This window comes from Lactuca serriola, chromosome 9 (genome assembly GCF_051521515.1).
Source record: "Lactuca serriola cultivar US96UC23 chromosome 9, Lser_US96UC23_V15, whole genome shotgun sequence".
NCBI lineage: Eukaryota > Viridiplantae > Streptophyta > Magnoliopsida > Asterales > Asteraceae > Lactuca > Lactuca serriola.
The window spans coordinates 145,128,726-145,142,509 of record NC_136416.1 but is presented as its reverse complement, the minus strand read 5'-3'; the positions used below and the strand labels follow the sequence as shown (position 1 = coordinate 145,142,509).

The 13,784-nt window shown below is 35.9% G+C and overlaps 1 protein-coding gene across 1 annotated transcript; it reads right to left on the bottom strand.

Moving 5' to 3' along the window:
• Positions 1 to 7,431: 7,431 nt before the first annotated feature.
• LOC145076148 (F-box protein At2g35280-like) lies at positions 7,432 to 8,437 on the bottom strand. Its single transcript, XM_079022128.1, has 4 exons — positions 8,322 to 8,437; positions 8,070 to 8,229; positions 7,843 to 7,978; positions 7,432 to 7,493 (listed from the first exon to the last, which is right to left on the bottom strand). The coding sequence occupies exons 1-4, from the start codon at positions 8,435 to 8,437 to the stop codon at positions 7,432 to 7,434; spliced, it is 474 nt and encodes a 157-aa protein (XP_078878254.1).
• Positions 8,438 to 13,784: the final 5,347 nt, after the last annotated feature.

Here is a 13,784-nt window from a genome sequence, read left to right as displayed (position 1 = left end):
CGCTTATCAAGTATACTTGTCGTTTATCTATTTATCCGTACAACTTTATTAAGATTTATCAACTGTTTAAAATAGTATCGTACAACCTTGGCAGCTAAATTTACCAGTACATCTGTATACCCATTTATCTATACAACTTTGTCACTATAAAATTTAACAAGATTTCATTATCTAGAAACCACAGTTTAGATTCCTTGCTTTAGCAAACTTTTCCAACCACGGTTTTACTTATAACAAAGGTAATAATTTTTGTATCATATTAAAAGTATCATTATTACAGCAAACCTGTGACTCTCACCAACCTTTGTGTTGACCCTCAAAGTTACATGTATTCTTAGGAGTTCATTAGACAAACGTTCAGCCAGAAGATAGGTCATGGATTACAGACGACCTAGATATCTATTTTTTGTTATCTGCTTACCGGTTTAAGGAAACTACTTTACTATTATTATATGTAAGAACCCTGTATTCAAACTTAATGATGAAATATAAATGATATTTTTTGTATCGTTGTACTTGTGCTATATATTCAGTTTACATGTGATCCTTGAACTTAGTCGTACAGCCCGACCTGTTCCTCCCGCCTCAGTTAGGGGTGTGACAATTCTAGAATGCAACTAACTCTATGATGCAAGGAGTAAACCACTTCTTGCTGATGGTTTATCATTGTTGATGATTCATGCCGATTCCACCTCAGCATGACCTTAATAATTCATTCTCTCCATATTTCTTCTTTAAAGATTTATGTTTCAGCATAATGTACCAAAAGATGATGAGATCTTGAAAAATCTATGTTGATGGTTAAGCTAAAACACTACAGCTGATCACATGCATCGTACCAATCTTACCCTTTTTCTTATAATGAAAGTGATTAATGAGTCATCATATTATATACTAGGTCAGTGAATGGTAGTTCAAACCTATAATATCAGAAGACATAACAAACTTACTTGATTACCAGCTGCAACTTTGATATACTAATTGGTCATGCTGATAGATTTGACATTGATGTTTTGTTGCAGTGATATATATTCCTTATCTCAATGGTAACTTTTTGGATGGCAATTAAAAATTCTATCAATATCTTGGGATGTGAAATTTTATGGTGTCGGTCTCTTCAATCTTTATTACGTAAAAGGGAAGAATCATTTTTGTATAAATTAGGAAACCTATCTCTAAGGTCAATCTTACAAGCTATTCAAGCAATTGGCTTTCTCTCTCGAAAAAGTTTCTTTCAACCATCATCTTCCTCAAAGCTCTCATAATGTCAAAGCCTTTGTATGAGTTTGATCCTAATGCTAATGTCGTCAAAGATCCTCATGCCCATGATTCCCCTATTGTTATCCAAGCAAACAATGTAGACTTCTCTGATGTCATCCAAAAATACTTTGTCTCCATAGGAATTGAAGATTTTGTCAACTACGTCAAGAGCTACCCTCTTCGATATGCTTTCTGTGATTTCCTAAATCCATTCTACCCTAAGCAAGTTTGTAAGTTCTACTATTCTTGTTCTGTTGATTCCAATGATCAAACCATTACTGGAACCATTTTATATGGTTAATCTAGGTTACCATTGATATGGAATCCTTTCAAACTGCTCTTCGTCTTCCTTGATCAGAAAATACTCTAAGAATCCTTCCAAAGGAAAGTGCAAATCGATTCGTGCAACTATAGGGTACAATTTTTCTCTTCAGGGCACCTCACGTTATCCATCCAAATATACTCTTCATCAATGTTTTGGTGTAGGGTGGAAGTATTTATCAAGAGTTATTGGTAAATGTCTTGGAAAAAAGACTAGAAGCCTTGATCAACTGAATCTTTTTTAAGAAAATAATTCTATACTCCATGGTGTGTAACAAAAGATTGGATTTTTCTCAACTTTTTCTTGATCAGTTGATTGATTGTATCACTGGAAACAAGCTAGAGGCAAGTGTATGTCCCTTATCCTCGATGGCTTGGTTTGATCTTGAATCGTGATGAAGGGTAAATTGATAATCATGGGATCATCATTCCAATTCCTGCCTTGACTTCAAGATCATCAATGCTTCTACTATTGATGGAGAAAACCATATTACTTAGAGAATGTCTAATTAGATTACGAACGCCTATACTATTGAATCCTTTGATTCTGAAGAAGATGATGAAGAAGACGCTGATGTTGAAGAAGATGAGTTTGTTACTAATATATAAGACTCTATTCAGGGAATGAACTCTCCTCCAAGAATGAACAAGCACATTTGATTTTCAACTGCTTCTTCATCTAACCCCTCTACAGATGATGTTGTACAACATGAATCAACTCCACCTCAAGTGGAAACTGACAATCTACTAATTCAAGATGTGATCTCTCCAAGACTGGTGTCTCCATCTCATCAAGTTGAACATGTTCCTCCTATGCCAACATTTCTTCAAACTACTATATTTTATCAGGGGAATCCAACTCCAACTTCCAAACTATTGTGCTCTCTTAACTCTCTCTACTAGTGCAGTTAACTTAGTCATTGGGAGAAAGTCTCACTAGAATTGAAAAGGATGTGGTTGATTTGAAACATTTTATGACCTTGGTTGATAATGATGATATCGTTATTGATGCCACCCAACCACAACTCTCTAGGTGATAATCTTCCTCCACCACCACCTCCATCATCAAATCCTCCTCTGCAACCTCCTCCACCATTTCATCCTCCTCCTCGCACTCCTTCACCACCTCCTGTCTCTCCTCCCTAATCTGATGCTACTAAAAAGAGGGAGAATAATCAAAAGAGCCCTAATCAGCAAATGTAAATTGTGATGATTGCATCAACTCCATATCAGCTTGATATGTCTGAATTACGAAGTGTTGAAAAGGAAATTGTTGTGGATGAACAAGAAAGTGATATCCCAGATGCTGATCAACCTATCTCAAACATTGGTGATCAATCTGAGATTGATGACTATGAAGGGTTTGGTTGATCTGATATTTATGGCATAAGCTATTGTTCCTACTGTTCTTTTGAGTGTCGTCAACCCTGATTCATATTTTGAGGGGGAGATTGCTCAAGGAGTTAACAATGACATTGAGTGTGATGATGATTAGGTTAATCTTGGAAAAAGGAAGGCTTCATTTTCATGGGAGCTCGTGAAATTGAAGCTAGAAGCTCTTCTACTGCCGGTGATCCTTCAACACCTTCTCTTTCAAAGAAAAGTAAGCTTATTGTTGATCTAAATGCCTTAGCTGAATAATGGGATATAACTGTCGAGGAAGTCAGAGAATTTGCGATAGAGAATAATGATGTCATTCAAGCTAGAAAAGAAGAACGTCGGTCCCTTAAGTTTTCTCATGCTCTTGCTTCAGCTGATGAAAATGCATATGTTCAAGGCATTAATGTTAAAAACAAGAATATCCAGTTGTTCAACAATAATGTTGTGACATCCCCTAATTTCTTGGCCAGAAAAGACCGATTTAATTTATGCTTTTTATAATAAAATCAGAGAAATCTTTTTAAAAGATGTTGCGGAATTGGTCCCCAAAACAAAACATGATAAAAGTTTATCAAAATCTTTCCTTAAGAAATGTATAGTTTCATTTCATATCAAAACCTCGGGATGTCATGTTCCGATACAGATCAAAAGCATAAACAAGACATTATAATCCTTTCAACAGTTATTTACAACTACTGGCCTATAATCCAAAAATCTCTCCTCGTCCTCCGACTATGCTCGGGGTCCACTACCTGAAATCATAAAAACTGAGTGGGTCAGGCTTGGGAGCCTGGTAAGCATATAGGGTTTTCAACCCACATTAATAATATACTTATTAAGTTCACCAATCAACAATAACCCTGATTACCCATTCTCGTTGTCCTCACTTTACGTCCCTAAACACCTATGACAAGGGACCTAGCCTAAAGAATATCATCGGGATGGACACTACTGCTAAGGGGTTTCCTCAGCCATACATGTCCTAAAGGAAACCATGAGGGGGATGGAGTACACCAATGAACATTTAGTTCATCAACACCTACAAGTTGCGAACCTGCTAGTTTTCCACTGGACTGTCTAGAAGGGTCCGTGGTTGTCATCTATACTCCGCTAGATGACTACAACAACAAAAACAATATCGAGGCCTCTCACCATTTTAACACACATCAACTATTTCATCTACCCATGTTCTACCCAACATATTTTGTAGATAAAAAGCATATACAGTTTAAAACTTGTATAAAACATCAATTCAACAATTGTCTGAAATAAATAATCAATATATATACACATAACATGTATTTATATAAAATACTTCATATCTATGTGTAAAATGAAAGTGACTATACACACACATGATTTGATGATAATCGGGCAGCAATTCGTTGCTTAAAACGATCGTTTCTAATAAAACCGAGAGTTTTATTGAGAAACCGGGCTTTGCGAAGGTCGGGCTTCGAAACCGAAAAGATAAATTTTACGGGCTTCTCGGGCACTTCGTGGAGTATTACGGGGCTTATAATCGATATCGGGGCTTTGGGGGATGTTAAGATGAAAGAAATATGGGTTTAGGGGCTAAAAATGACAAGATTCCAAAATATATCCGGGAGGTCTCGTACCCTCTTATTTATAGGGGCGAGCCTTCTGATCGGACGGTCAGGAGAGAAGCCACGCGTCGCAGATCCAGAGTTCGCAGGGGGTGGCTCGCACGTGGGCTGCGCATGAAAAGGACATGCTGGCAGTCTGTGATTGGATCGAGGTCTACTGGTCTATCTTCGAGGTTCAGAGGCTAGGCGGTGGGAGGCTCGGTCCAGCTGCGAGCTTCGGATTGGGCCTCCCTTCGGTCGAATCAGAATTCGCCACGTAGCTACTGTTCACGCGAGGGAAGTCGACACGCGTCAGACTCCTAGTGGACCACTTCGGATAAGGTCAGCAGCTCGGATACGTGGCGCGTTTTGGGCGAGGGTGACGTGGCCGAAGTCTACCCATGCGAATTTTCTCGGTTTTTGTGCAAAAACTTCTAAAATCCATAACTTTCGCATACGAGCTCCGTTTTTGACGTTCTTTATATGCACGTGTAGGTAAAATTACGCTCTACAACTTTCCTTTAGACTTCGTTGGCTAATTTTGAATTTAATTTTTATATTATTATTTTTAACAGACTGGGACAGGAAATTCGTTAAAAATTCATAACTTAGTTATCAGACGTCCGTTTTCGTCAGACTTTTTACCGTTGTGCTACTAATGACGAGACCTTCGATTCTAGTTTAGGTTGTGTCGGCTAAAAATCGCTCGATCTAAAATTCGAGTTTTTAGTTGTCTACTGCTTAGCTGAAACTTCAAAAAATCACAACTTCTTCATACGAAGTCAGATTTGGGCGTTCTTTTTAACGAACTTCTCGGTTTAACGAACACTACGACTTTTGTTTAGATCACTAAGGCTAAAAAGTAGTTTATCAAAAACTCACTTTTTACAACATTTAGCGTCGTGCCGGTTTTGTAGCGAAACTTCGACAAGTCATAACTTCTTCGTTATAACTTGGATTTTGGTATTCTTTATATCCCCGAAATCCTTGTTTCGACCACTATAACGTTATGTAAAGATATCGTATTTATCTAATATTTATTTTTTGACGCTCATTTTTATTCTTAATTAATTAAACCCTAGTAATTAAGCATAAAACACATAAAACACATAGAATTCACATAATTCCTTTTTCATTTCTTCAAAATGAGTTACAAAGGTTAACCTAGACTATCACCTTAGTATTAATGCCTAGGCTAGAAATATGAGTGTTACAAATGTGGAGAAACAACACAGAGTTTCAGAGCTGAATGTCAGGATCAACAAAAAAGAAGTTTGGAGATGTTCTGGCTCATAGATCAAATCCTGATCCTATCATCAGGGTAAGATGCACTAAACCAAGGAACAAGTCACTGAAGCTTCAGTTGGTTAGAAAGAAGACTGAGTATGAGTACACTGAGGTTATATTTTTTTCCCAAGGTGAAATTTGGCTATATTAAGTGGATACAAATTCGGGAACTTATCGAAAAACATAAAGATATTCATGCTCAGGAAGTGAAGTTAGCAATTCAGCTACTTCTCAACGAAGTCAAGAAGCTAAATTTTGTGCCATCAGTTGGTCCTTCTAGACCATCCACTTCAAGGATAACAGGTGCTCCCAAAAGATCCAATAATACTAAGTATCTTCTTCCATATGGAACTCGCTACATCAATAACGAACTGCCAATGGGTTTTGAACCAGCTTAGTACATGTTCATTCAAGAAGTATATAATGGTATTTTCTATCTTGATAGTCAAAACCGTATGTGCTTTCAACTCACTGATGATCTCCCCACTACACCCACTGAGCATTTATTTCATCTTCTCATGTAAGGACTTAGTCATATAGAACTTGAAAGAGGTACTACTACAAAAATGAGCTTTGGTCACTCGATGCCAAAAATGAACAACTACTCATACGATATTTTAAGTAGCTGAAGGTCTCCATCAAGTCACTATTTGAAACCAAATTGTCACACCGTCTAATAGCTAAGTAGCTAAAGTGAACTAAAAGTTTTTTGCGGAACGTTCAGCTACTTATTAATTGAGAGGAGTGACCATATATGATTGAGTTCGAAGCATTAGTTACTATACATAAAAAGGTGACAAATATACGTCATAGACACGAACAAAGTGTCCAAATGTCATATATCGTCACTTGAAGTAAATGTTTATGTCGCTAACTCAAAACATGGAGTTTTTCTTACATGATTCCAGTGTAGCAAAAATTTGGTATATATGATCTCATAACTATGACTTAACTTGAACGTGTTTAATTGCTTCCCTACCGTTTATGCCTTTGCCACTTCTTATTTCAAAGTGGTTGTATGCATTTCGAATAGCCACACCATATAACAGATGTGTATCGAGTGATTTACTAGATACTAGGTCAAAGTATTTGGTAGATATCATTCAATATTTGAAAATGATAAATATAGCAACATACATGAAATTATTAACGAAATTGAATACATAATTATAGGTCATAACAAACATAAAAACTTTAATATAGTATTTATTAACAAAATAAAAACATAAACAAAATAAAATTGTATACAAAATATACCCATTTTCAATAAAGTAACATACACGAAATTAACATGTATGACTGAATTGATAATTATAACACACCAATTAAATTTAACTAAACTAATATAAACATTATTAAAAGTCATTAACACTTAATAATTAAAACCATATTTCTTTTTGTCTTCCAAAAGATATTTATGCATCCATTTAGAAATATATGTACAATACAAAGAGTATTACAAACTAATTTATAAATATATATGTACAATACAAAGAGTATTACAAACTATCTTCTGATAATTCATGATGATCAACGAAATACCTAATAACCCTACAAAGTTTACCACACTCTACGTACCAACGACACAACAAAATCTCTATAAGTCGTCATCCTCATCTAATCCAACATATAATGCCCCCATCAATGGAATGATCCTCCCTGTCACATTCGAATGTGATGTTATCCGTTGTAAGTTTATGAACAACATCTACACTCTCCAAAATTCCCATACACTTTCAGAACAACTTCAGAATAATCCATCTTCCAGACCAAAAATGAAATGTGAATCAAGCGGTTGCTTACCTACAAGTATACACTAAAAAACTATCAATCCAATGTAGCAGTTTCAATAAGTATTGAAAATTATAAGACACAACACTAAATATTTTAAAATCTAGTCTTTCACATTAATACTAAAATTAAAGATTTATATGACAAATATATTGCACAACCTATAAATATGTGTTAATTAACTATATATAAATTGCAATGTACATACTATTCATACCTCCATCACTCTCAGGAGGCCCTCTTGATATGCGGATCATCCCAAGCAAATAAATTGCCTCGAGACGATGCTCATCTGCTGCCTCACCCAACAAACTCATACCAAAATCAAAATTGTCATTACAAAAGCACTCCTCCTGTTAACAGATAAAAAAAACCAATATTAAGACCAATGACACCAAAACTAAATTAAATCAAATTACATAAAATTACCTAGATTACACATACCGCTCTTTGTCTAGACATAACATCAGGGTATTTATGCGCTGCACATTTGTGTATAAATACATCAACCTTAAGATCTTTGCGACCCATCCCTTGAAACATTTGGAGGGATGCTTCTTTGAACACTTCACTTTCTTCCCCCGTTGAATACATCTTTTTCGAACTTTAGAAATTGAAATATATAGTTAAAAACTAATAAATCAAGTTGTATTTCAACAAATATACATTCATAAGTTAATGCGTAGTGAGAATTACCAAATTCTTGTAGATATTATGTCTTTTGCAGATTCTAACCCTAACAATACAATAATCTGAGTCAAAATCTCTACTAGTAGATCATCCAATGAACTACAACATCTTGTATTCGACATTCTACTTACAAAATACACATTGCATAAATTGATATCAATTTTTAAGAAAAAACAGGTGAAATGTGGGATATGGTGTATAACAAGATAAGAAAAACCCCTACTTTAAGGAACTGATTGTGGACTAAGTACAACTTTCAATAACCTTGTGGAAAATCGATTTTGAGAGTGATTCTCTATCGACGATTTTGGGGTTTTCTTTGATAGTCAGAAGTTTGATCTTCGGGCAGGTTGCAGATGTTCAGAAGGGTTTGAAGAATTGAAAGGACATAATGGCATCCGGCGTCGGAAACCTCGTGGCGCCTAAAAGATGTAGACTGCAAAAAGACCAAATTACCCTTGAAATAATTCTAAATATGTGATTACTAAGGGTATTTTTATCAAAACACATTGTTAAAAAAACTTTTTTAAGTAAACAACCAGTGCAATTATCTATGGCGTATCAATAACCCATTAATTAATGACATAATGACCTAGTTGGCCTTGTAAATACAATCATTAATGTTGGATTACAAAGGGTTTTTTGTCAAAACAAATCAACTCAAACTATATTTGTATTTATATTTTTCTTTATCAATTTCATATTTTCTCTTTTTAAATTTTTTATCGATATATGGTTGTAATATGAATCATAATAACAAATTATACAAGATTGACATAAAAATGTTAGAACAACATAGAATAAAAAATTAAAATAGATTTTAACAACATCAAAGTATCTAATATAATGTTTGAAGAACATATATAGAATAAAATGTTGAATCTATATGCTCAAGAATCATTATGGAGTGATATTGCTAATAATATATGATCCTATAGGGTCACACATTTATCAAGTTGACACATTTTGTATATTTATTATTAATATGATTATTAATAAATAATATCAATTCTTGTATTTTAATTAGGGAATCATTATTGTTTTGTGAAGATAATAATTATAAAAGAGTATTACTAGTTATTATTTCATATGATATGAATTAATAAGTCATGCACAATATTTTGGACTAGTTGGATTCTTTTGTCTTTTACCTAAAGACATTTTATATTTTATAAACTTGGAGTTTATAAAAAACAAAAAATCTTACTTTTTAAAAGGAATAATGATGGTGTGGGAGGTTGATTTTCAACCTTCAGTCTTTTGTCTCCCATTCTTCTAAATGCTACCATTACTTTAGGTTATTTTAATGGTTAGGCCTTACTTTTCATGGCCTATATAAGAGATGCATGAAGCTTGTATTTTAGCAATACTAAAGCTCTTCTTCCTTTCTTTCTCTCTAAAATTGTGGGTTTTCTATTCATCTCCCTCTTTCTCTTTAGAAGTTAGTTTGGTGGTTTAGAAGACCTCTTGAGTTGTTCTCTTTAGTGCTTAATTGAGTTAAGCAATTATAGCCTTTAGACACTCAAGAATACAAGAAAGAACTAGCATTCCAAGTGCCTTACTCTTGATGGTGGATACTTGTAGAGAAGATCAATGTGACATCCCCATTTTCACGGCCAGAAAAGACCGATTTGTTTATGCTATGTTTTATAAATAAGAGTGATCGTTTAAGGAAAACGGTTGTGGAATTTGTTCCCAAAATAAAATATGATAACCATTTATCAAAACGTTTCTCAAAGAGAATGTATTTTCATTAAATAATAAAACCTCGGGATGTCATGTTCCGATACAGACCAAAAAGCATAAACAATAATAAATAGACCTTACAACAGTTATTCATAACTACTGGCCTATAATCCAAAATCTCTCGTCAAGTCCACCAACTTATACTCTTGTGCCATTACCTGTAATGCAAAGAAAACTGAGTGGGTCAGGCTTGGGAGCCTGGTGAGCATATAGGGTTTTCAACCCACAATAATATAATTATTATATTCAACCATCAAACAATCAACTTAATTACTCATCCCTATTATCTTTCTTAGGATTTTACCCTAGGAATTCAACTACCCGTCATTCATTCATTCCTAAGGATTTACCTAAGGAATTAGCACAAACTTCCATTGCTACATAAGGCGCATCTGCCAACATTATCCTTTAAGCGCCTCTGTCAGGATTACGTCATACACTATGAGGCGCGACTGCCAGGTTTATGACATTCTCTTTTAGGCGCATCTGCTGACATTTTCTTATAAGAGCATCTGCCAAGATTATCCTATAGTGCATCTGCCAAGATTATCCTATAACGCATCTACCAAGATTATCCTATAAGCGCATCTGCTATTGTTATGACAATCTCTATTTGGCGCATCTGCCAAGATCACGACATCCACTACTTGGTGCATCTACCGATATTATTCGCAAGCGCATCTGCTAGTTTATGACATTCTTTATTTGATGCATCTACCAATATCATTCTTAATCATCTTTCATACCTCATCATTTTATCACATACCAACTATCTCATCTACCCATGTTCTACCCAACATATTTGTAGATATTAAATACATATACAGTTTAACTCATTTAAAAACTATATAAAACATTCATTCCATACTCATCTCAAATAAACAACAATATATAAACACATAACACGTATTTTATAACAAATACTTCATATTTATGTGTTAGAAGAAAGTAACCACACACTTTCCCAAACATATACTTAATACATTCAAACAATACTTGTATTATAGCCGTGTTTATGAAAGGGACTATACACCCACACATATAAACAACAATATACTTAATACACTCAAACCATACTTGTATTATTATCGTGTTTATGAAAGGTAGTATACACTCACTTGATCAGAAGATGATCGGACAACACTACGACTTGCAGAAGTAGTATTCTTCGGTAGATCTGGAAGATCTCCACAAAAACCGGACTTCTCGCGGGCAGAGCTTCGGCACGGGAATCGCACTTCACAGGATCTCGGGAGCGTAAAACTTCCTTCTTAACTTGGATATGAGATCCGGGGTGTCGGGATGGCTTCGGGGGTTTACACGCAGAGCTTCGGCACAAAAACGAGGAGAAATGAGCAAATAAGCCCAGAACCCTCGCATCCTATTTATAGGAGGCTGGAGCCTCGGAGTATGCGGGGCGTACGCCTGTACGCGGGGCGTACTGGTCCGAAATCGTCACTGCATGCGTCATCCGAAGAACTCGAGTGCGAAGGTCGTCATGCTTCGCTGTACACGGGGCGTACAGCAGTACGCTGGGCGTACTTCGGATATGCCCGGTGACTCCCCTTCGGATAATGTCGGGATTTAATAATTAAATTTAATTATTAATTCTTTAATAAACTTCAAAAATTCATATCTTCTTCATACGAACTCCATTTTCGACGTTCTTTATATCCACGCGTAGGTGAGACTACGCTCTACAACTTTCGTTTAGACTTCGTTGGCTAATTTTGAATTTATTTTTATTATTTATTTTTAGTAGGCCGGACGGGAAAACTTCGTTATAAATTCATAACTTCTTCGTTTGACGTCCGTTCTCGCCTAACTTTTCATCGCTTCGATACCAACAACGAGATCTTCGATTCTCGTTTAGATTGTTTCGGCTAAAAACCGCTCGATCTCAAATCGAGTATTTCGGGCTGCATACCGCTAAGTCGAAACTTAGAAAAATCATAACTTCCTCATACGAAGTCAGATTTGGGCGTTCTTTTTATGCACGCTCATGGTTTAACGTATTATACGACTTTCATTTAGATTGCTAAGGTTGAATATCACTCTAACGTAAATTCACTTTTTACGTCGCGCTGTGTTGTGCCGATTCTGTCGCGAAACTTCGACAGGTCATAACTTCTTCATTATAACTCGGATTTTGGCGTTCTTTATATGCACGGAAACCTTGTGACATATGCTACAAATTGGTTAAGATTAATCCTTCTAAATAATCTTCTATCAAAAAGTCATTTTTGACGCCTATCGTCTCTAAATTGACTAGCCCTGATCTACGGGCGTTACAATTATCTCCCCCTTAGGATGATTACGTCCCAGAATCATCAACGAAAATAGAACTTGTACAATGATTCCATACGCTATCTTTTCATCCTAGGTAATAACCGTAAATTCTATGTTTCCTCGAAAGAGTATTTAACTCTATGGATTTCTTGATCGCAGAAGATGCCCAAATCTTGCATCTGCTTATCGTACTAGGTTGTACTTTCAATCGTAAACCTCGAGTTACCAAATAAGTCGTTATTATGGACTCCTTCTTCTTCTCAGGATAAATACTTTCCTTTATCTATTGTAACAAACCGATGGGTCGTGCTCTACTGACCTCTCATCGAATGATGCAATGCTTAGACTCAGGTCTCTTAGAGTTAAATTACAAAATGGAATATACCTTCCTTCATATTCTAATGTCATATAATCACATTTCAGCATGTAGCATTTCTACCTACAAACTTCATTTAACAACGAGCACGACACTATCAATCGCATTAACTTCAACCTTCTGACTTAAGTCAGATGTTACATCTAACTTGGTCCTCTAGACCACGTAACATACTCCTCGTAGTCGAACTCAAATTTAAATATGACCACTAGGTTCAAAACAAGAAACATCTTACTAGTCACTACCAAAACAACGGTAATGACATACCAGAATAAAATGGAATCAATCACTAGCTTCTTGGTAACCTTGTGACTTTCCCTGATCCAAGTGCGAGTCCCGTGCTTCCGGTAGTATATGCATCTACTACCTTTCACACCTACTCATACTCGTCCCAAGTATTGTCCCGCAGTCGACCAAGTCACCATACAAGAAAATCAAACAATCATTCAACACATCAGTTAGCAAAACTAGGGTTTATATTACTTTCTTGAAACTATTACACAAAAGTTCAAGTTCACCATATACTATGCCTCTAATAGGCTACACCATAAGTTACTATTCACACTGCTACTTCATAACTTAATCTTTGGATATAAAATCCTCATTCCTGATCCCTTGCATTGCCATCTGCTTCATCAAGGATCATTTGAAATGCTCCTGCCTTTGGCTTTGGCGGTGCCTCTAGCCTTGCTGCTTGATTTTTCCTTGGGCAGTCTTGCTTGAAGTGCCCCTCTTCGTTACATTCGTAACACACCTTTTGTTGAATATACATTCATCAGCGTAGTGCCCATGCTTCCCACACTTGAAACATGTCACCTCCACGCCACATTTTCCTGAGTGCTTCTTCTTGCACTTATCGCACCACCTTGCTTCATCTCTTCCTCCTCCTCCAGACTTCGAGAATTTTCTTTTCTCATTAGAACCTGAAGTTCCTTCCAACTTTCTCTTCTCGCCAACTTCAACCTTGCTGGCGGTCCTCCCCATGATCATATTCTCAACAGACTTGGCAGCCCAAATAGCTGCCTCTAGAGTAGGTGCCTGACGCACTGGCACCGCAT

Coding starts and splice junctions, on each gene's coding strand:
- LOC145076148 (XM_079022128.1), bottom strand. CDS start 8,437: ATGTCGAATACAAGATGTTGTAGTTCATTGGATGATCTACTAGTAGAG. Junction 8,230..8,321: donor ATAATATCTACAAGAATTTG/GTAATTCTCACT, acceptor CAATTTCTAAAG/TTCGAAAAAGATGTATTCAA. Junction 7,494..7,842: donor GCCTCCTGAGAGTGATGGAG/GTATGAATAGTA, acceptor CGAATGTGACAG/GGAGGATCATTCCATTGATG.